Source organism: Hyperoodon ampullatus (assembly GCF_949752795.1).
Source record: "Hyperoodon ampullatus genome assembly, chromosome: 2".
NCBI classification, from domain to species: Eukaryota; Metazoa; Chordata; class Mammalia; order Artiodactyla; family Ziphiidae; genus Hyperoodon; species Hyperoodon ampullatus.
The window spans coordinates 156,740,004-156,764,665 of NC_136915.1; the positions used below are offsets into that span (position 1 = coordinate 156,740,004).

Below are 24,662 nucleotides of genomic sequence, written 5' to 3' on the forward strand. Positions count from 1 at the left end.
GCCAACTGCCTTTTATTGGACTGTTTCATCCATTCACATCCAATTTAATTCATGGTAACAGGATTTGTATCTGCCAGTTTGCTTATCGTCTTCTCTGTTATGTCTTATTTCTCTATTCCTCTATTACAGCCTTCTTTTGTGTTAAATGTTAATTTCTTATATACCATTTTAATTCCTTTTACTGATTTTGGAGTTATTGTTTTAGTGGTTGTGCTAGGGATGATAACATCTTAATTTAAAATAATCTGACTGCAGATTAACACCAATTTAATTTCCAGTCTATAAAACCTTTGCTCCAATATAGCTCCTCCCTCCTTGGTGTTTTATGCTATTGCCATACAAATTACATCTATACACATTATAACCCATTCAACAGTCTCATATTTATTACTGTATGTGATTTTCTTTTAAATCAGAAGACTTACAAATAAAAAGTACTATTGCAGACTGAATGTCTCTTCCCCAAACCCATTATGTAATGGTAGCTGGAGGTTGGGCCTACAGGAGGTATTTAGGTTCAGATGAGGTCATGAGAGTGGGGCCCCCATTATGGGCCTAGTGTCCTTATAAGAAAAGAAAGAAACCAGAGCTCTCTCTACCATGCAGGGAAACAGTGATAAAGCAGCTGTCTACAAGCCAGGAAGAGGGCCCTCACCAGGAACTGAAGCTACCCACCCCTCGATCTTGGACTTCCCAGCCTCCAGAGCTATGAGAAACAAATGTATGCTGTTTAAGCCATCCAGTCTATGGTATTTTGTTATAGCAGCCCAAGCTAATACAAATATTCTGTCCTTTATGTTTAATTATGTAGTTAACTTTACCAGTGCTACTTATTTGTGTGGATTCAACTTACTATCTAATGACCTTCCATTTCTTCCTAAAGGATTCTTTAGTATTTCTTGTAAGGCAGGCAGGTCTGCTAGTGACAAATTTGTTCTGTTTTTATGTGTGAACATCTCAACTTCTTTCATTTTTGAGGAATAATTTTGTGGCATACAGAATTCTAGGTGGACTGTCTTTTTCTTTCAGTGCTTTTTATGTCATTCACTACTCTCTCGGCCTCCATGATTTCCCATGAGAAGTGAGTTGTTAATCTTAATAAAGACACCTTGTATGCAATCACTTTTCTCTCACTGCTTCTGAAAGTCTGTCTTACTTAGCATTAGTTAAGCTTCTGACATGTGCGGATTCTTTTTCATAAAATTCTAAAGTTTTGGACAATTATTTCTTCAAATACACTTTGTGCCCCTTTCTCTCCTCTCCTTCTAGGACCCCCATTATGCTAATACACTTGACAGTGTCCCACAGATCTCTGCAGCTTTTTATCCCCTTCACTCCTTTTTTTTTATTTAATTTTTATTTTATATTGGGGTATAGTTGACTTACAATGTTGTGTTAGTTTCTATTCCTTTCCCTTTTTTCTGAGAGGACACTCTCAATTGATACCTCTTGATACCTCTGTTCAAGTTTGTTGAATATTTCTACCAGTTCAAATCTGCTTTTGAGGCCCTCTACTGAATTTATTTCACTTGTTATATTTTTCAAATACAGGATTTCTGTTTGGTTCTTTTATCATAATTTCTCTTTACTTTTATTCTCTATTTAGTGAAAGATTATCCTCAAATTTAGCTTTTAAGATATAGTTTCTTTTAGTTCTTTGAACATGCTTTTAAAAGCTAACAGTTTTTGCTTAATAAGTCAAACATCTGGGCTTCCTCCCAGACACTTTGTTTCTTTGCATGTCTTGTAAATTTTTGTTGAGAATAGATGTTTAATATAATGTGGCAACTCTGAACAACAGAATCCCTTCCCTCCCCAGGGTTTGTTGTTTTTGCTATTTGTTAGTGAACTTCTTGGGCTAATTCTGTAAAGTCTGCATTCTTTGCTGAGTGTGACCACTATATTCTGTTTTGTTTGCTTAGAAGTCAGCTAATGATTGGACAGAAATCTCCTTAAATGCCTTCAAACAATAACTCTCCTAGCATTGAAGAAGTGCTCTGTGAATGTGTTGGGATAGGCCTTCAACACCCCAACACGCAGTTTACAACTCTGCCTTAGCCTTCACTTCCTACTTGCAGAGCCTCAAGTTCTGTCACAGGTGAGAATGGTGCCTTCTTCATTTTTCTCTTGGGCATGCATACAGCCTTGTGCATGTGGCCTTCTAGATTCCCAGGAATATGCTGGAGTTTTTCAAAGTCCTCTACAGATATGTCATTCCTCAGATTTTCCTTTTGTTTTTTGGTCAGTGTCTTTTTAGCCCCAATTGTTATCACTGCCTCAGGCAGCTTCTATGGTAAACAACTGCAGCTGCTTTCCACAAACAGGCTGAAGACAGAGCTGTTTGCACACAGCGAGTGGAGTCAGGTTAAATAAAGACAAGCTCTGAGAATAGAGCTTTTCAGTGAGGTACCAGACAGGTCAAATAGTGACAGTTCTCTGGGGTGGGCTTTTTGGTTAGTTTTAAGTCCCCTCCAGTAGCAACTAGGCTGCTGGTTTTAACAGCTACCATAGTTGCAAGGCTACTTGTTTTCAAGGCTACCCTGGAACTAGGGAAAGATAGGGCAATATAAAATGTTACAAACCAACTTGCCCATTGCGGGTGGGTGCTGGCGAAACAAAAAAAGAATTGCCCAAGGTCAAATGATGACCTTGGCATCACCTGTCCAAGGCTAGTGATGCATGGAATTTAAATCCAGGCAGATTGCATTGGAATTTTGGAATTTAAATCCAGACGCTAAAGCAGGGTTCTTAAGCAGTATAACATACATACATACATACATACATACATACATACATACACACACACACACACACACACACATGTTACAAAATATATTGTTAACGGTTTCTGTTGAGTAAGTGCTTTTTAGACTATTGGCAGCCTTTAGTTAATTTTTAGGGTTCTGACAAAGTTGATTTTGACAACTTTTAGTGTTCTCATTGCTTTTACAGAACATCAGATTTTCAGAGGTCCTTACTTCATTAAGTTCTCAAAGAAGCCATTTTTATAATTACAACAATGGAACACTAATTACTATTCCTTTCTAATAATCATGTTTCTAAGACTTAGAAAACCAAATATTTCTAACTAGAAATGTGATGGGAATTCAAAAGAGACACCGCTTCTCATCTGGAATTTTAATTATTTCTTGTTTAGTTGTCCAAGTCAGAATCCTAAGCCTCAATTTTCTTAAACGTACAAGTGAAATATTGTCTTCCCCAGCATTAAGATTTAGAATGATAACGTAAAACTAATTACAAAGCTACAATAATCAAAACTGACTGGTACTGGCAAAAGAACAGTCATACAGACCAATGGAATATGACCTCAGAAATAAACCATGACATATAATCATCAATTGAAAATTAATTAATTAAGGCTGCCAGGACCATTCAATGGAGAAAGGGCAGTCTTTTCAACAGATGTTGCTGGGGAAACTGGAAATCCAAATGCAAACAAAGGTGAATCCTTACCTTTCACCATATACAAAACTCAAAATGGATCAAAGATCTAAACTCTTGGAGGAAAACCTTCATGATACTGGATTTGGCAATGCCTTCTTGGATATGACACCAAAAGAACAGGCAACAGAAAGAAAAACTGGACTTCATCAAAATTAAAAACTTTGGTACATCAAAGGACACTACTGAAAGAGTGAAAATGCAACCCACAGAACGGGAGAAAATACCTGTAAATCATATATCTGATGACAGATTAATATCCAGAATATATCAAGAACTCCTACAACACACACAGAAAAACAATCCAATTAAAAATGAGCAAAAGACTTAAATAGACATTTCTCCACAGAAGATATATACAAATGGCTAATAAGTACATGAAAAGATGCTTAGCATCACAAGCCATTAGGGAAATGCAATCAAAACCACAATGAAATAACACTTCACATCCATCATGACAGCTATTAAAAACAAAAACAAAAAAATAAGTGTTAGTTAGGATGTGGAGAAAGTGGAATCCTTCTACATTGCTGGAAGAATTGCAAAATGGTGCAGTCACTGTGGAAAAGTTTGCAGTTCCTCAAAAAATTAAATATAGAATCACCACGTGATTCAACAACTTCACTCCCAGGTATATACCCAAAAGAATTTAAAGCAGGGACTCACACAGATACTTGTACAAAAATGGTCATAGCAGCATTATTCACAACAGCTAAATGTCCAGCAATCTAAGGGCCCATCAACAGATGAATGGATAAAAGAAATGTGGTAAATTTATACAGTGGAATATTATTCAGCCATAAAAAGGAATAAAATTCTGATACATGCTACAACATGGATGAATCTTAAAACCATTATGCTATGAGAAATAAGACACAAAGGACAAATACTGTATGATTCCACATATATAAGGTGCCTAAAATAGTCAAAAGTCAAAGAGAGAAAGTAGAACAGAGTTTACCAGGAGCTGGGGGTAGGAGTGGTAATGTGGAATTAACAGGTACAGAGTTTCTGACTGGGATAATAGTTCTGTAAATAGATAGTGGTGATGGTTATACAACATTGTGAATATATCTTAATGTCACTGAATTAATTGTATGGTTAAAATGATAAATTAGGTTTATATATATACTTTACCATAATAAATTTTTAAATGATAATGTATTATCCAAAGGTCCTATTTAGTGAGCCTTTTGTTCCTCAGGTGAGACGGTGGTTATAGAAGTTACTTAGATAATAAATACTTTATGAAATGGCTGGTAGTTAATAGTAAATAGTACCCACCCTCCAAAACACACACACATACACATACATACACACACACGACACTACACACTCAATGCTCTTATCAAATACCTATAATTATATTTTTCAAAGGATTACACATCCAATAAATTCACTAATGATGCAAAGAATTTACATCCTCCCATACTGACAGATAAAAACACATACATTCTATAAGCACAAAGCTTATATTCACAAATAACTTTTTGCTTAAAGACAAATTTCAGTTAATAATCACAATGGGAATTTAGTTATTTAATGCAACCACTAACCTAATGTCACCAATAAAATCTAAGCAGTTATACCACAAAACCAGGGTTATATTCAGTGGACATGCATTAATAATCTATACAATTTAACATTATACCAGAAAAGGAACTGAATACAAAATTTCCCTTGATTTTTGGTGGTTTTCAAATTTCATGGCACAGATTCCCAAGGTAAAAACAGATTTTAAATATTTTCAATAAAATGGTAAAAAATTGAACAAGCATTTTAATTTGCATATTGGGGTGAAGATTTAAAACATCAAGCTGGCCCCAATCTGTCAAAAATGACAGGTAAATATTTACAATGACTAGACAGGCTTTAGTTACAATGGTATTAGAGGATGACTCTCCCCTGGCAAAAACCTTTTATGGTTAATTCTCAATGCAAACATGTTTTTGTAAATACCTTGATAATATAAACTTGGAAACATACCTGGAATCAGGACAGGGACGAAAAATAAAACGCAAGTCAATCTTATTTCTGACCTGTAATCATAAAGCCTTTTGGCTCTAAACACCAAACACTGTCCTTCAATATAAAACTAAATTAAGAAGAGTAGAACAACTTTACCATGCTGGCTGACATTCTTCTACAGAATTATCTTTCACTACACATCAAGGCAGGGCTCAAGCTCCATTAACTTGCTTCTCTAGAAAGAGTATAATTAGCAGAGCACCAAATTTATAAACTGATATGGCAACCCAAAATGCTAAACACACTTTTCAAACAGAAGCAAATTTTTCCCCATTGTTACTTCTATGTACCATATTATTTTTGAAACTTATGTGGCTACCAATAAGAAAAGAATCAGGGAAGCTTTGAACATATCTTGTACTTTTCATCAAGGCTAAAGTGCAAAATATCTCCATGTCTCTGGTATTTTAATAGGAAAAAACATAACACATAATAAAGGAACTGAGGTGACAGTAGAACTAATGCAAAAAAAGACTTTTTTTAAATATACACTTGAAGACTACATAAAACCAATTTAATTTTTCTTTTTTCAATGAAATCTGTGAATGAACCAAGTTCTCACAGAACTTGAGATCTTGTTTGGTTCTCTTTCCCAGGATCAGAAATTCCAAAATTAGAGAGAAAAAAATGGAAGAAAATAACATTGCATGACAATGGACACTAAGTTCATAAAGAACTTTTTTTTAAAAAAATGAGATATTATGGAAGAAAACACCATGAAAATAATAATCCTATGAGAATTGTTTTTTATGCACAGTAAATTTGAGCCTTGGTCTTCATGAAGATACTACAGCTTATATAGAAAACTATAAATATACAAGACTCCAGGAAAAAAAGTCAAAATACATATTATTTAACATTCTGTAGGCCTAAAAAACTTTTGAGGGGAGGGGAAAGGACGGCCAACTGAATCTTCACTTAAGAATACAGAACTATGAAAAATTCCTGGGTCAAAAGCTCCAAGATGCTCCAAATGGAACCACACTTTGTGAAAACACACAACCTAGATATAGTTTTAAAAGGAAAGAAAAAGTACTGAATAACTGCAGTCCCTTCCAAAAAAGGGTATCTTAAATTAAGGGGAAAAGATTCTAATAGTGTAAACGAATCTGGCTCAGAAAGAAAACTGAACAACATATCCAACGTTCTGTCCATAAAAGTAATGACGGTACATCTTTCATATTAAAGAAATACGCTATAAAAAAGTTCATTCTCAGAATTGGTTTTAGTAAAAGCTCATTTGTGCTCCTTTGTGGGTGCATAATAAAGTTCCATGGGTTTGTTCACCTTCCAGTATTTCTCACTGACCAATTCCAAAGAAAAAGAGCCATTTAACACCTAAAACAAACACAAAAACAAACAAACAAAAAAAGAAAGAATTATGAAAACTGCTCAAAGCACAAAATTGTGAGATGGAACAAACAGAAAAGTCCATCTTAGCACAACACTGTAAAACAACTATACCCCACTTAAAAAAAAAGTCCACCTTAAAAAAAATCTTAAGATAAACTTGTTGTCACTTACACTATTCATAAAAGAACAAAGGATGTATCAAGTTAAATACCTGCTGCAATTTCTCCTTCTTCCAGGGTCTGTACCATTTTATTAGGCCCCACCCCACAACCTGCCACTCTCAGATGATCAATGTACTCCCAATTTCAACAGCCTATTATTTTAAATACTTACAGTGAACTGGCCACTGGCTGTTGCTATGTAAATGGTATACTGCTTCTCACTGGCTGTATCAAGGTTCATCTGGTTTGATTCTCCTTTGCTTCGAAGTTCTTCTAAAGCTAACCTCACAGCCAAATACTTGGATAAGTGATCAACAGTGGCATTACCTGAAGTCTTTATGTATCTGGAAAAATAAATCATTAAAACCTTAATTTCTAGATTAGTGATAAAATATACATAAATTATAAAACTAATACATTTCTAGGGGCTTCCCTGGTGGCACAGTGGTTGAGAGTCCGCCTGCCGATGCAGGGGACATGGGTTCGTGCCCCGGTCTGGGAAGATCCCACATGCCGCAGAGCGGCTAGGCCCGTGAGCCATGGCCGCTGAGCCTGCGTGTCCGGAGCCTATGCTCCGCCAACGGGAGAGGCCACAAACAGTGAGAGGCCCGCATACCGCAAAACAAAAAACAAAAAACTAATACATTTCTAAAAAGGTATATAAAATGTAAAATGTCTCAATTATTGACAAAATAATATCAGAAATTTATTCCTCTATTATCTAAAAATTTCTTATTGAAAAGGTACAGAAATGGGAAAAGTACAAGCTCACTATCTACCAGGCCATAAAAGCTCTACCTACCTTACCATCCATAAAATATGACATAAAATGACAAAAATCAAATAGAAATAACACTGTACTGAGAGGAAAAAAAAAGAACATACCCCTCAACCCCAATGATCAGAGTTTTGAGTCTACAGCAGCAAGAAGAATACTAAGAATATGAGCAAATTTCTTCTTGTCTAAGAATTAATAAATTTTAGGTTTTTAAAACTAAGCACTGAAGTGCTAATCGTTTTTTAAAGCATCATATACCATTTACTCACTCACTCAACAAATATTTGATGCTTATATGCACTTAAGGGCAGGCTCTCTAGAGTTATATAGTGGTAAAGCAGCCATCCTGGCCAGCATGAATTTTAGAGCCTACTGGCACCCTAGCATCACTGTTAAGAAACTTAAATGATCCTTTCTCCTCCTCTACCTAGAAAGGTCATTCCTTTCAGATATGCAACTGTGGGTGGGAAGCACATGAGGAAAGACAAAAACAACAATGCAGGCAGCCAAAATATCCAACCAAACCCTGGCAATCAATGGGATGACAAATATCACCCTTAATTCTTATCTAAAATTGCCTTTTAACTCCTTAACATTCTAAATTCAGATAATCTGAAACTAACCCACACGCTTACCTTGTCTGTGCACTGTCATCTTTTTCCATAAGTGTGGGATGAGGCCTGAATACTAATTCAATTTCACTAGCACCATCCATTACTGGATCAATTGCCACTGCTGCATTGTTATTATCAAGCTCAAGCCCAGAATCATCAGATGTTTTGGTCCGTTTGTTACTAGGTCCTGCTTCCTGATTGCTATGTGTGGATGCATTACTACAGTGAGAACTGTCTCCATTGTCTTCTGCTCCACTACCATTTTCAATCTGTTGTTTCTTGCCTCGCTGTAATCTAGTTAAGGAAAACAAAACAAAAAACATAAAATCTTCATTTAGGCCTTTTCAGTGCATCCATTTTGAAGTATGTTTGCTGATTTTACTAAATTCTAAGTTCCCTGGTGGCCCAATGGTTAGGATTCCGGGCTTTTACTGTCATGGCCTGGGTTCAACCCCTGGTCGGGGAACTGAGATCCCGCAAGCCACGCAGCGTAGCCAAAAAAAAAAAAACCCAAAAACTAAATTCTAAAAACATCTTGATAATTGAATTTGCTCCAAGTTGAATAATGTCATTTATTTCCCACATGTCCCTGAAAGGTCTGGGGAACGTCACTTATACACAGGCAAACATTTGAATAAATTAAACAAATGTTTATATTCCCTTAAAAATTTTCTTTATTGATTATAGGGATTATTGGCAAATATTTACATTTTAATGATTTCCTTTATTATGAGATTTTAAATCTAAAGAAAGGCATAATTCAGTTATGAAAAATTTACAGTTCTGAGGGAAGATATTTATGCCTTTTTAATTAGAATTTCTTAAGGAAACAGGATTTAAGAGTAATGGTAAGCACTACCTGCCCGCTGCTGACCTCACCCAAAGTCTGCTAATGCAATGCAAAATTATTCCAACGCAGAAGATAAGATGGTATCTGAATATGGAGCATAAACACAGAAGCAGCTCTCTAACAAGCTCAAATACTAAAAACCAGTAACTGGGCAAGGTACTTTGTGTATACATCTTATTTACCCATCAAAACAACTATCAAGGCAGTTAACGTTATTATTTTATAATTGAGAAAAACCAACGAAACTGAGGTCCAAGGCCCACGGTTATAAGCTAGTAAGCACCAGAACCAGAGAAAGAACATGATACACATTCTTTCTACCATATGTATTGCCTCTCCAGCTGTATACACAAGAAAAAAGGAGGGAATATGTGATGAAAAAGAAATGTGAAAAAACGAAATGCACTTCTAAGAATAGTGTCATTACTACATTTTTATTGCCAGAACAAGGAAATAATAGCCCACTGCTTGGGAAAGATGCTCAAGAACTTTTTTTTTTAATTGAACTATAGTTGATTTACAATTCTGTGTTAGTTCTGGGTGTAAAGTAAGTTATACACACACATACATACATACATATGTATATAAAATTCTTTTTCAGATTCTTTTCCATTGTAGGTTATTACAAGATATTGAATATAGTTTCTTGTGCTATATACAGTAAATCCTTATCTATTTCATATATAGTGGTGTGTATCTGTTAAATCCATACTCCTCTAATTTATGCCTCCCCCTCCCCTTTGGTAAATATGTTTGTTTTCCATGTCCATGAGTCTGTTTTGTAAATAAGTTCATGTGTATTATTTTTTAGATTCCACATATAAGTGATATCATGTATTTGTCTTTCTCTGACTTACTTCACTCAGTATGATAATCTCCACTTTTGCTACGAATGACATTATTTCATTTTTTATGGCTAATATTCCAGAGTGTGTGTGTGTGTGTGTGTGTGTGTGTGTGTGTGTGTGTGTGTGTGTACGTACCACACCTTCTTTATCCATTCATCTGTTATGGACACTTACGTTGCTTCCATGTCTTGACTAATGTAAACAGTGCTATAATGAACATTGGGATGCATGTATCTTTTCGAATTAGTTTTCACCTTTTCTGGATATATGCCCCGGAGTGGGACTGCTGGATCATATAGTAACTCTATTTTTAGTTTTTTAAGGAACCTCCATACTGTTCTCCACAGTGGCTGCACCAATTTACATTTCCACCAACAGTGTAGGCGGGCTGGCTCCCTTTTCTCCACACCTTCTCCAGCATTTATTATTTGTAGACTTTTTGATGATGGCCATTCAGATCAGAGTAAGGTGATACCTCATTGTAGTTTTTATTTGCATTTCTCTAATAATCAGTGATGTTGAGCATCTTTTCATGTGCCTGCTGGCTACCTGTATGTCTTCTTTGGAGAAATGCCTATTTAGGTCTTCTGTCCATTTTTTGATTGGGTTGTTTGATTTTTGATATTGAGTTGTATGAGGTGTTTATATATTTTTGAAATTAAGCCCTTGTCAGTCTCATCATTTGCAACTATTTTCTCCCAGTCCGTACGCTGTCTTTTTGTTTATGGTTTCCTTTGCTGTGCAAAGGCATATAAGTTTGATTAGGTCTCATTTGTTTACTTTTGCTTTTATTTATTTTGCCTTGGGAGACTGATCTAAAAAAATATTGCTACAATTTACATCAGAGAATGTTTTGCCTATACTCTCTTCTAGGAGTTTTGTGTCATGTCTTATATTTAAGTCTTTAAGACATTTTTAGTTTATTTTTGTGTATGGTATGAAGGAATGTTCTAACTTCATTGATTTACATGTGGCTGTCCAGCTTTCCCAACAGCACTTGCTAAAGAAACTCTTTTCTCCATTGTATATTCTTGCCTTCTTTGTCAAAGATTAGTTGACCACAGGTTGTGTGGGTTTATTTCTGGGCTCTTTATTCTGTTCCACTGATCTGTATGTCTGTTTTTGCACCAGTACCATGCTGTTTTCATAACTGTAGCTTTGTAGTCTTGTCGGAAGTCTGGGAGGGTTATGCCTCCAGCTTTGTTCTTTTTCCTCAGGACTGCTTTGGCAATTCTAGGTCTTTTGTGGTTTCATATAAATTTTAGGATTATTTATTCTAGTTCTGTGAAAAATGTCATGGGTAATTTGATAGGGATAGCATTAAATGTATAGACTGCTTTGAGTAGTATGCCCATTTTAACAATATTAATTCTTCCAATTCAAGAACATGAGGGGCTTCCCTGGTGGCGCAGTGGTTGGGAGTCTGCCTGCTGATGCAGGGGACCTGGATTCGTGCCCCAGTCCAGGAAGATCCCACGTGCCGTGGAGCGGCTGGGCCCGTGAGCCATGGCCGCTGAGCCTGTGCGTCTGGAGCCTGTGCTCCGCAATGGGAGAGGCCACAACAGTGAGAGGCCCGCGTACCACGAAAAAAAAAAAAAAAAGAACATGGGATGTCTTTCCATTTCTTTGAATCTTCTATTTCCTTTATCAATTTTATAGTTCTCAGCATATAGGTCTTTTACTTCCTTGGTTAAATTTATTCCTAGGGTTTTTGGGTTTTTCTTGACGCAATTTTAAACAGGATTGTTCTGTTTTGTTACTTTCTCTTTCTGATATTTTGTTGTTAGTCTAAAGAAATGTAACAGATTTCTGTATATTAATCTTGTATCCTGCTACTCTGCTGAATTCATTTATTAGTTCTAATAGTTTTTGTGTGGAGTCTTTACAGTTTTCTATAGAGTATTATGTCATTTGCATATAATGACAATTTTACCTCTTCTCTTCCTATTTGGATACCCTCCCTCCCTTTCTTTTTTTTTTGACTGCTGTGGCTAGGACTTCCATTGAATAGAAGTGGTGAGAGTGAGCATCCTTACTTAGGAAAGATGCTCAAGAACTTTTTTTTTTTCCCAAAAAAATAAAATACTGTTTATGAAATCTATACAGCATTTCAAAATTAAGAGGGGGTGACTAATATGTTAATTGACAAAACTATGATTCAAAAATATATGAACACTGGGACTTCCCTGGTGGCATACTGGTTAAGAATCTGCCTGACAATGCAGGGGACACAGGTTCGATCCCTAGTCCTAGAAGATCCCACATGCCGCAGAGCAACTAAGCCCGTGTGCCACAACTACTGAGCCTGCATACCACAACTACTGAAGCCCGCACACCTAGAGCCCCTGTTCCGCAACAATAGAAGCCACTGCAACGAGAGAAGCCACCACAATGAGAAGCACGCACACTGCAATGAAGAGTAGCCCCCGCTCACTGCAACTAGAGAAAGCCTGCGCGCAGCAACAAAGACCCAATGCAGCTAAAAATAAATAAATTTATTAAAAAAAAAAATGTGAACACATACAATGGATTAGTCTTAAAAAGGAAGGAAATTCTGCAGGTGCTACAACATGGATAAACTTTGAAGACATTAAGCCAATCACAGAAAGACAAATACTGTATGATTCCACATATATGAGGTATTTAAAGTAATCAAAACCACAGAAACACAAAGTAGAATGGTGGTTACCAGGAGCTGAGGAGAGGAGGAAGAAATGAGGAACTGTCGCTTAATGGGTATAGAGTTTGTTTTATAAGATGAAAAGAGTTCTGGAAATTGATTGTACAACTGTGTGAATGTACTTACAATACTGCACTGTATATTTAAAAATGCTGAATATGGTAAATTTTATGTTTTTTATCATAATTTTCTACTGTGATATGGAAAGACCAAAATAATGAAACAAACAAAAAACTCAACAGGGTTACTTGTCTGATATATTTATTTTTACCTCACACTTCTTTCCAAAGAACAGAGCTAGATTAATGTAATTTCAGGCAGCGTTCATAAAATCATGTTCAGATAATGGAGGTAGATCAATAGCCTATCATATCCTGCATTTATCAAATCATATCCATAACACTACATACTGTTCTAGAGGTAGCATTTCAAGAATTATACACCAACAAACTTGAATGTCATATGAGGAGTAAAAGAAATTAGGAATGTAAATATTTAGCCTTTAGAAGAGCATATAAGAATGTATATTTATATGAAACTATTTGAGGACTAGTAGATAGAAGCAGAATCTGAAATAAATATAGAATCCAACATAAGTATTTTGACAAAGACAGATCAAGACTGCTACATACAAAAGACTAATTTTAATTCAATATAAGGGAAGAACTTTAAAAATATATATATTCATACAAAACTATTTACTTATTTACTTTAAGCCAAACGTAGTTCTATGTACTGGTGTTATAAAAATCAGTATTACTCACACAGTCTCTACCCTCTTAGGGCTTATATTATTCTAGTACAGCAAATAACACACACATGTTCAGAGAATGATAAGTGCTATGAAGAAAAATGAGGCAGAGAGGGTAAGAAAGTATGGAGTCCTGGGGTGGAAGACAGGAACTTAGCAGACACCTGAAGAATGAGTGTGTGCCATGTGGACTATCTAGAAGAAGAGGGTTCCTGAAAGAGAGAACAGAAGTATAAAGGCCCTGAGGCAGAAACAAGCTTGCTAAGTCTCAAAAACAGCCAAGAAGCTTTAATAAAGTTATTAACAAATGAAAGAAGCTTCTATCACATACTCCCACCACTAGAAATGTTCAAGCAAAATCAAAGGTCTATCTATAAAGGATTTTATGAAGGGGATTCTTTCTCCTAGTAAAAGACTAAAAGTTTGCTCTTCAGAACCACTTCTGGAACCTTTAAAATACGAATGCCTGTACCCCAATCAAAGATTTTGATTTACTTAGTCTGGAGTGATGCCTTTGAGGCCCTAGGATTTAAAAGCTTTCCAAGTGATTCTGATATTCAGCCAAGGTGAAAGCCACTAGACTGGGATGTGGCTTTATAGGTGGCTGGCTTTATTGGAATGTGGCTTTGGAAGATGCTGACTCTCCCTGAAGCCTAAACATATCAGGAGATGTCAGAGCAGAAAAGAGAATGGGGTGAGGAAAGTGCTCAGATTATACAGGATCTTGGAAGCTATCATTAAAGTCTGTTAACCTGAATGTGAATAGAAGCTATTAGAGGCTTCAAAGCAAAGGAGAACTATGACCTGACTTCCAATTTACCACTCTGGCTGCTGTGCTGAGAACAGACAATGTAGTAGAGGTAAGCATGGAAAGTTGAAAAAGACCAATTAGGAGGCTATTTCAACACTTTCAAATGGAAGATGGTGGTTGCCTAGATCAATTTGGATATATTATGGAAAAAGCTAAAAATATATTTATTCACAAACTGGAATACAGACTGGGAATAAGAGAGGTTAAAGGTAACTCCAAAGTTTTTGGCTAAAGCAAGTAGGATGATGGAGTTGCCATCAACTAAAATGAGCAAGAATGAAGAGAAGTAGGGGATAAGAATTACAAGTTCAGTACTGAACACGTTAAGTTTGAGATAAGGAACAGCTAACGACACACAAAGTGAACCAGGAGAATATCATCTCTTGAAAGCCAGCAGAAGAAAACCAGTCAAAGAGAAAAGAGAAATTAACTGTGTAAAATGCTGCTAAGTAAGATGAGATCTGAGAATCAGCAATTGGGTTTTGCAATGTGGAGGTCAATGGTAACTTCAACAAGGGTGATACTCATATCACCTGGGGGATAAAGGGATAAAGGGATAAGCCTGACTGGGGGAGTTCAAAATGGAACAGTAGAAGTATTGTAGAAGTAGAAGTATTGGATATAGTAAGCACAGACAACTCTTTTAAAGAGAAGAGGAGAAATACAATGGTAAGTGAGTATAAGAGGGTATTCATCTTGTTTTGTTTAAGACTCCAGTACTTTAAATGGAATACCGTATTATGCCTAGAGACATATTTTATACCTTCAAGAAAAGGTAACCACACAGAACTACTATTTGTTACTGCATTTTATCTTTCTCAAAATGGAGGGTGTTAATTCAGTATTTAATAAAGTATTTGGAAAAATGGCCACCCTGCCTGGCCTTCTCTCCCATATACCTGTTCATGGCCTGTATCTTCAGTCCTTCCTCAATGCTGTGACTGAGTGCTTGCTGATTATTGTGCTTGTTGATCCTGGCTAATACTCTTTCTTGATGAGCTTCATACTCATCACGACTTGGATAAATTTTGCTGATGAGTGCATCAAAGTTTGGGTCTGGTCTTAGTGATCTTTTGGAAACTAGCTTTTTCCGACAGGTAGGGCATTCTTTATTGCTAAATAAAAAGAGAGAAAAGAAAATGTAAATAATGCCAGTATCTTTGGGCTAAAGACAAAAATAGCCAGCTTCCAGATAATTATCATCTTTATTCCAATAGCTTTACTAAGTCACAGAAATTTAAACTGATTAACCTGACTTTCCTTGAATATCTGACTAGTGACTAAGCAAGATTTTTGAAACCTGAGACTCTCCATACTACTTGCCAATAGAGAAAAAACTAAATACTTCCCCATGGTAAATTATATATAACCATTTTAGAAATAAAAATCTATTCCTTCCTAAATTTCCCATTTCTGATATCCATGCTATACATGGAAAAACTATCCACTAATATATATTAATTTATATGTTATGAATTATTTTATTAAAATAGCATTAATCAGGATATTATTTTATATAATTAAGAAGTGAGAAAATCATATCGTTTCATGCTTTGTAATTTCCTCAAAACAAAAACTCATCCTAAAAAGCTTCTAAAACTATATAAAATCAACTGTTTCAAAACAAAGATTCTCCAATAATTAAAACCTAGACTTTAGATAAATTTCCAATTCTCAAATGAACACTTATAGAAAATGTATTTCTCAAAACCCACAGAGCACTAGAACACTGTCCTCGTATAATTTAAGTACCTAGCATAATTCATTTTAACATACCCACTTCTGAGGGCTGTGATAATGCAGTCTGCACAAAAACGATGTAAACACTCTTTTGTAGTCATGGTGTTCTTCAACATATCCAAACAAATTGGGCACATTAATTCACTGTGTAGACTTCGAGGTGAAACCACAATTTCCAAGCCATCCGTTATTGCCTCCTGTAAAAGCATCACTTTAAAATTAAATGCTACCTAATTAGAAAAAAATTATGGACAAGTTCAAACGTAAGAATATAGAAAATGACAAAAATGAACATCTATATACCCATCACCCAGTCACCATCACTGTCAACTCACAACCAATCTTGTTTTAGCTATAATCTCCTACAACTCCCCTCAGCCCCAGCACCAAAGCATTATATAAATGCCCTTATTTTAATGCTAAAGATAACATATTATATATTTAAAAGATAACTAATGCTAAATTACCCTGGTATAGCAATAAGAAAAGCATTGAATATGGAATCAGATGGCTTAGGTTCTATTAGTTCTACAACTAGCTTTGTGACACTAAATAATTAGTTTTAACATTGTCTTCTTACATGCAAAATGAGGAAGTTAAGCTAGTGAACCCTAAAACTTCTTCCATCTGCAAAACTGCACCATTTTGATAATAAACTATACATTTCATGCCATCCATTAAAAGATTTTAAAATTCAAATACAAGTATTCCCTATTTATACACAGCTTAACAGGATTTAATTTTAAAGTCACCTTTTGAACCTTAAAAAGTCTTGATCCACAGAGCAGTTTTATACAAAGTGGTCAGGTTCTCAAGTTAACCTACAAACTGATTTAAACCATAGCACCTCTGAAGCATAAAAAGTATTAGTATTTCTAATTGTCATGTCTAAAAATGTTTTCAGTGCGAAAATGCATTTGAAGTTCCAATGTAGAATTCAGGACAAACCTCCCAAATACACTGATTAGTGACTCCTACTTTCTTTGCCACTACCACTACTCACCCTTCCCACAAGGTGGCACTGAGAACAAAGATTATGTAGCTCTAAAGGCACCAATACAGGCTCCTATGGATTGAGGAAAGAGGTCTAGCATGTGGTCACTGAAAAGGAAGATGCAGGCAGAATAAGGGGCTTCCCATATGTTACTGACACTTCCTGTCTCCACTGGCTCTCTGTCGTACTTGTGTTTTCTCTAAAGGGTCAAAGATTGATGACCCCACAAGGAAAGACATCAAAACTATAGATACTGTCCATTATCAAGTATCCATTATGTTTCAACCTCTCTATATAAAGCACTTTCTGTATTTTACTTAGTTTAATATACACACAAACTTTTGATTTAGGAATTATAACCTCGATTTTATAAATCACACAGAGAGTATGATGATGACTCAGCTAGTAATCAAGTCTAGTCCCCTCTTCCTCTTTAGAATTTGCCTAGCAAAATCTGAACCCTGGATAAACCATCTATCCATATTTTCCATGCCTATACCTGTGCATCTGCATAGCACTGCAGGGGGAAAAAAAGGGAGGAATCACACAACCAGACTGATATCACTAAAAACTCATTTTTCTTTTCACTACAATATTTTACAACTTTTCTTCTATCTGCAGACCTACCACCTAAATGTTCAATAGATTAATTACCTTACCTCAAATTTCATTTAAGGAACTCTCTCGTCTTCTCTCTACCAAATCTTTATAAAGCATCTTCCTCTTTCTTCTTACAAGGAGAAAGTACGCCTCTTCCTATCACATGTCCATTCCTTCCTACCTTCTCAAGTATATCCCTCTCTGGATTATTCTATTTGATCTCAGACTTCAGCAATCTCTCCCTCTTCACTAAATCAGCCTAGATTAATATAGGGTTGCTGCATAGTGAAATGTCAATGATGAGCTTAGAGCTGTGTGTAGAGGAGGGTGGGGTGAGGGTGGTTCCATCTCTCATCTTATTAACAAAACAAAATTTAAATAACTTCCCGATTCTATGTTGCCCTCAAGTTTTCACTCCATTTCTCTGTTTCTCTGCACAGCCAAACTTCTCTGAAACATTACCTATTCATTTTCACCTCCCCCTCCCCTTTAACACAGCAAAACCTACTCAAGTGAATCTACTCTGGTCAAGGTCACCAAGTATATACGGCCAACTCTAATGCTCACTTTTGTAATCTTCATCTTACTCATCCTCTCAGTAGTACTGAACACAGTAACTGCATCCTCCTTGAAACACTTTGTCCTATGTTTTGATCCCCTCACTTCATCTTCCATTTTTCCTTACTTTTCTTTGGCCGTTCCTTCTCAGTCTCCTTTGCTGGCTCCTTTTCCATTACTTAATTTCTAAATCTTGAAGCTCCTCTGGATGAAGTTCTGGGCCTTCTGCTCATCTCTCTCTAGGTGATCTGGCATTCTCATGCTTAAAATGTACTGACAAGTCCTAAAACTTTAGTCCAGACCCCTAGGTAGCATCTCTACTTGTCATATAGGCATTTCAAACTGAAAATGACTTCAGTTTTAAGCATGTTTATCTCCTTCAAACATGTTCCTCTCCCAGTCTTTCCCACCTTCACCTTCTCAAAATAGTCTTCCCTGGTTCTCCCGTTATTATTTATTACAGCATTAAGGACCTTCCCTTTACATAACTTCTCATATGTGTAATTTACTTGTTTGATGTCCATAAACTCCCTGGGCTTGTGCCACATCTGTTTTATTCACCACTTTACCTATTGCCTAGCTTAGGACCTGGTACAGAATATGCACTCAAATTATTTGTTCAAGAAATGAAGTGTCAACCAAACATACATAAATTAGAACTGTATATAAATTTATTATTACTGTTATGTTCTTTTAAGTTTTCACTTTCTAAAACTATATCCCAGTTTATATGTCTCATATTCCCTCTAAGTTATCTTAATCTACATTACCTGAGGTGTTCGTTGTAATTCATATAAACTGAGTTCCCATGTTTTGCTTAACGGTTGAGTTCCGTTTGTCTGCACAGCCTGAGACATTGCTAGGAATAAAGAAGAGAGAAAAACAATTTTAGTATCTGAAAGGGAAGTAAATCTCAAAACTAATTTTTAGACATTGTAAATCCTGAGAGTAAAACCAACAGAAATTACACACTGGCTCCTCAAGAATGAAGAAGAAAAGCTCACGAATCTTTCCATTTATAAATACAAGCTACTTGAGAGCAAGAAGTTATCACTGATCTCTGAATGCCTAACAGCTCGCACACAGAGAATGCTTAATTATTACTGATGTATAGGAAACTCTCTTCACCCAAAGTAAGAAGTATCTTTCTGAAACTGGTAGTCATGGAACTTAGAACTGTCGGGAAAATCTCAGACTCTTCAGCATGGCCATCTAGTCCAACTTTTGCCAAAGATACAAAATCTACTTTAAAGCACTTTAAGCCACAGGTCATTCTGCCTCTACTTTCACAGCTCCACTCATGAAAAATCCCCTTTCTAATAAGTCAGCTTATCTCCTCCTATTGATGAGCCCCAAACTGCTTCCTATTCACCTTACAGCTGTCCTCTGGAGGCAAACTGACTAAGTCGAATAATTTTTCTATACAACAGTCTTTCAAATATTTGGACACTGTTATCATATTCCACCTGATTTTTCTTTACTTCTGGCTAAACGTCCTAGTTCCTCCTACTGCTCACCGTGTGACACAATTTCAAGGTCTCCTCACCACTGTGACTTTCCTCTTGTTATGAATGAACAACGTACAGCCAACTTCTCTGCCTGTCTTTGAATAGGGGGACGAGATCTAGTATACGTGTAAGGAATATGGTCTTAGACAACTAACTCCTCTAGAGCAAAGGAAGAGGCTCCAATCATTCAATTATTTAGTAAGCATCTATTATTGGCCAAGCAGAATTGCTCTAGGTCCTTGCCTCAGAATTCATAGCCTATAAAGAAAGAAATGTGTGTAAATAGCTGAACTACAAACTGACAAGATAGTCTAAGCAACCATATGGAAAAAACAATATGGAATTACAGAGAAGGATCAGGAAATTTAAGGAGTCAGGGAAGGCTTAAATGGAGATTAAACAGCCTTAAAAAAAATACTACACTGGGATGGGAGTACAAAAGAAACAGGGTTCCAGGCAAAGTCGAGCAACACGTACGTATGTATGAGTTTGGAAGCCACTGGAAGTTTTAAACAAGAGAGTGACATGATCAAATAGTTTCAAAGAAATTCAAGCAGTAGGTAGAAGACAGAATAGAAAGCAACTAGCAGTAAGAACAATGAGGAGGCTGTTAAAAAACCTTAGTGATATTAACTATCTGAACCAAAGCAGTAAAGCACGGACAGAGAGAAAGAATCAGACAGATCACTACGTGACACATACGACACTGGTCTAAGAGGGAAGGGTCAAATAAGATTTTAGGAAAGCAACCATCCTTTACTGAGATAGAACACAGAAGGATGGTGTGGGTTAGAAGAGAAGTGGAGCTGCTACACACCCCGAGTTCCAGTTATTTAATGGAGCACTGAGGGAGGTAGAGTCGTCCGGTAGATAGTGAGAAAGAGAAATATCACACTTGCTTAAAGACACAACTTGCACAATCACAGTATGGCATATATTCTACACTGGCACATAAACAATGAAGGACATGATCTATTTGTATCCAGGATGCTGAATTTTGCACTTTTGGCAGCTACCATTTTAAAATACCTGCTCTTGGACTTCGCTGTTGGCACAATGGTTAAGAATCTGCCTGCCAATGCAGGGGACATGGGTTCGGGCCCTGGTCCGGGAAGATCCTACATGCTGCCGAGCAACTAAGCCCGTGCACCACAACTACTGAGCCTGCACTCTAGAGCCCGGGAGCCACAACTGCTGAGCCCACGCGCCACAACTACTGAAGCCCACGCGCGTAGAGCCTGTGTTCTGCAACGAGAAGCCCGTGCACCGCAACAAAGACCCAACACAGCCAAAAGTAATTAATTAATTTTAAAAAAAAACCTGCTCTCAAGAACCCACCCAATGAGAAATTAACTTACTTTGCTTTTATAAGTAAAAGCACTTCACTGAAATTTAACCTAAATTCTAGCCCCCTCTAAAATTCAATATACATTGTCTCTTCAACAAACAGCTACATTTCCACATGAAGTTTCTCCCTTGTACAAGCAAAAATTTGAAATAAATATGTTCAAATTTTTCAAATTTGAGTGAGTCATGGCTTTTGTTTATAATTTTGAGGCTGTCCACTGAGTCTACCTTGAAGACTCACTCATTTTGCTTATCAGAACTAGTGGACTCCCAAACAAGCAAACATTCCTTGAATCTTCTGTGCTTGAAATATAATTATCTTTCAGCTCCATCATGATTCCTGGTCAGTGTCCTCAACAGTAGCCTGAAACCTGAGCAATTTTTCACAGAGCTCTGGTCACTAATCTAGCTGAGTTTATTATCCTAGGATTAGTAGTCTGTGGTTCTCTGAGTATCTCCCTGAGTGCAAGAATCACAAATTGAAAGAATTTTGTGCCAGAAAACTTCTCCTTCATGAACTACTGTCTCTTCTCTATCATTCAATCTTCACAGGATCAAATGATGGCACAGACTCTACTAATTGCTATCTAGTCAAACTGATGGATACAAGAGACCCAACAGACCAGTATCTGCTCTCTGGAGCAAGAAACTTTGTCATAGCCTCTCTAAAAGCCTTCATGAAGAGATTATCTAAAAGAGATCACTTTGTTTAATGTAGGAGGACTTTCTCCTTCATTTCTGTACTCTGGGGCTAAAGGTTAACATTTCTGTACTCTAGGGACTAAATCATGGTCCCTAGCCACCATTCATTCATTCATTCATTCATTCATTCATTTATGGCTGCATTGGGTCTTCGTTACTGTGTGCGAGCTTTCTCTAGTTGTGATAAGCGGGGGCTACTCTTCATTGCGGTGCACAGGCTTCTTATTGCGGTGGTTTCTCTTGTCACGGAGCACGGGCTCTAGGCACGTGGGCTTCAGTAGTTGTGGCACGGGGACTCAGTAGTTGTGGCTCGCGGGCTCTAGAGTGCAGGCTCAGTAGTTGTGGCGCACAGGCTTCATTGCTCCGTGGCATGTGGGATCTTCCCGGACGAGGGCTCGAATCCATGTCCCCTGCATTGACAGGCGATTCTTAACCACCGCGCCACCAGGGAAGGCCCCCTAGCCACCATTTTATAAGCATCACTTGATCTTATTGTATGTAGTTTGTGTATTGATGTGGGTTTCTCTACATCTAAGATGCAAACTTCTCCTGGCAGAACTCCTGACCCTATATACACTCTTATTATAATCCTAGTTATTCTGCTTACCAGGCTAGATGGCACAATTTCTCCAAGGATGTTTATAATTACCTTAGCTATTATTGGTAATTTTGGACATGTCAAAGGTAATACAACTAAAAGAAGCTCTAGAAAAGAAAGGAAAAAAAGTACCAAATACACAATGGCCAGTCTTTTTGTCTGGTATGCTGAGGCCTCAAAATTAAACCCAAACTTCAAAGTAGCATCCCTTTAAAGTTCTCTAGCAAAGACCAAAGAAAAAAAGCATTCAAATTATCTGAAACCTGCCCTCCTTATGCATCCAACATTATCATGTTTTAGCATCACAACCTTTACCTATATTCCCTCTGTTCCCCTCTACTGCCACCCCTAGAATCCTAAATGAACTATCCTTACCTCAAGGTCTTCCCCCAAGAAAACAACCAATGACCCATACCCACTTAAGACTGCTACAATGGTAGGTAAACCAATGGAAACTAAGTTAAGGTACAGCTTAGGGCTAACAGTCACAATAAAAGACTTTCCAAAACCAAAAGGCAGACAGACTAATGGCTGCTACTGAATTTCATTCTATTAAGAAACTGTCCAGGAATCCCAGGCTTATATTAATGATTCCATTTACTTGTAGCTCCTCAGATGGACAAGAATAGCTGAAAAGTGGCTGGAAAAAAGAAAAAAAAAACTTGCAAAACGTTCAACAGGGACTAGAGAAAGCAAGAAAACCAGGGTGATAAATAAAGCCTTTTCTGGTGCCCTTCCTTTAAAATTTAGACGAAAATTCTAGGCTGCAAACAAGGAATGGACCGATAAATAGGAGACATAAGAAACTGGCTTCAAGGAGTTCAACCTGTATTGAGGGATAGACCCAAGAGACAATGTAAAAAGAACCTGCCCCCTCTTTTTCTTAATAGGCTAAAATCTAAAATACAGGATTTAAAAAAAAATGGAATAGAAAACTGCAAATTTGGATGATTTCCAACACAGAGCTGAAAGAAAATGTTAGAAAACTTTTAGAAAACTGACAAACTACAAACTAAAACAAACATATGATCCTTCAGATAAAAAAAAAATCAAAGACCCTTCAGCCTCTAAGTTTTAACGATCTATTCATAAAGATACCGGCAGATACAGCAATCAGAAAAATATCTGGAAGAGGCACTGCTCCATATTAGCAAATAAAGCGTGGTGTATGTGTGTGTAAAGAACAATGGCTCCAAATCTACCAATGATGCTGCTCTGAAGATGACTCTAGAATTCAATGAATTCAAAGTGAACTACCTTTAAATACAGCTTCCCTGTAGATACATGTACCACTATTTCTACCATAAATCCTACAATAGCATAATGAATTTATCAGAGAACTAAAACTACTAAGATAGGAGGAATTTCTAAGAATTCTAAATCCTAACTCATGTCTCAACACTGTTACCCTGGGGTCAACTATAAACAGAACACTCCTTTCATCTGTCTCTAGAAAGCTTCCCCAGCAAATTAATAGGAACTGTCAAATGAAATATTCTCCTAAAAAAAATATATATATATATATATATATATATATATATTTTTTTTTTAAAGTCTTCTTTCTAGAGATGCCAGTTCTCCTGAACACAGCCAAATTATATCCGATTTGTATATTTGTATTCCTGTGGCAACTAAGATTTAGGAAGTAATTCACAAGTTAGTTGTAGTTCCAGAACTTCCTGGTATCATCATTTGGAAAACTAGGATCTACACGAGTTTAAAAAATTTTCCAGTCTTTCTGTTTGAACCTGTATTACAATCAATCATATGTTCCCTGGTAGCTAGAGTCTTAAATGCTGCTGCACGGATGCCATCTTATCAGATAATACAGCAGGTAATCCTAGACCAAAAAAAGGATACAGTCTTGCTGATCACCAAAATTGCTATCTCAATTTTTTTTTTTTTTTTTTTTTGCGGTACGCAGGCCTCTCACTGTTGTGGCCTCTCCCGTTGTGGAGCACAGGCTCCGGACACGCAGGCTCAGCGGCCATGGCTCACAGGCCTAGCCGCTCCACACGAACCTGCGTCCCCTGCATCGGTAGGCGGACTCTCAACCACTGTGCCACCAGGGAAGCCCCTGCTATCTCAATTTTTAAGAACACGTGAGCAGTGTAAATCTGAACAATATTTAGTGACCTCTACTGTGACCTGGCCAAGGAGGGTCAAAAGGGGATCTGAGAATGAAAAATTCCATTTTTTGCCTCAAGACACAATCCACATATACAGAGGGAGCTGTAAATTCTACTCTGGCCTAAAGCACATTACCTACATGTATTTAG

General features: G+C 36.8%; 1 protein-coding gene across 2 annotated transcripts in view; it reads right to left on the minus strand.

The window, feature by feature from the left end:
• The window catches only part of LOC307049107 (E3 ubiquitin-protein ligase RING2), a gene marked incomplete at both ends in the record, with an annotated part of 167,266 nt that extends 148,181 nt beyond the window's left edge, over positions 1-19,085 (minus strand). Inside the window, 6 exons of one of the 2 annotated variants that reach the window (XM_079698485.1) lie at positions 6,727-6,828; positions 7,177-7,348; positions 8,418-8,690; positions 15,236-15,451; positions 16,113-16,273; positions 18,999-19,085. In XM_079698485.1, coding sequence (XP_079554611.1) covers positions 6,727-6,828; positions 7,177-7,348; positions 8,418-8,690; positions 15,236-15,451; positions 16,113-16,273; positions 18,999-19,085 — 1,011 coding nt within the window. Of the gene's footprint in view, positions 1-6,726; positions 6,829-7,176; positions 7,349-8,417; positions 8,691-15,235; positions 15,452-16,112; positions 16,274-18,998 lie in introns of those variants that run through there. The other variant, XM_079698484.1, reaches the window with a different exon arrangement.
• Between the last annotated feature and the right edge of the window lie 5,577 nt (positions 19,086-24,662).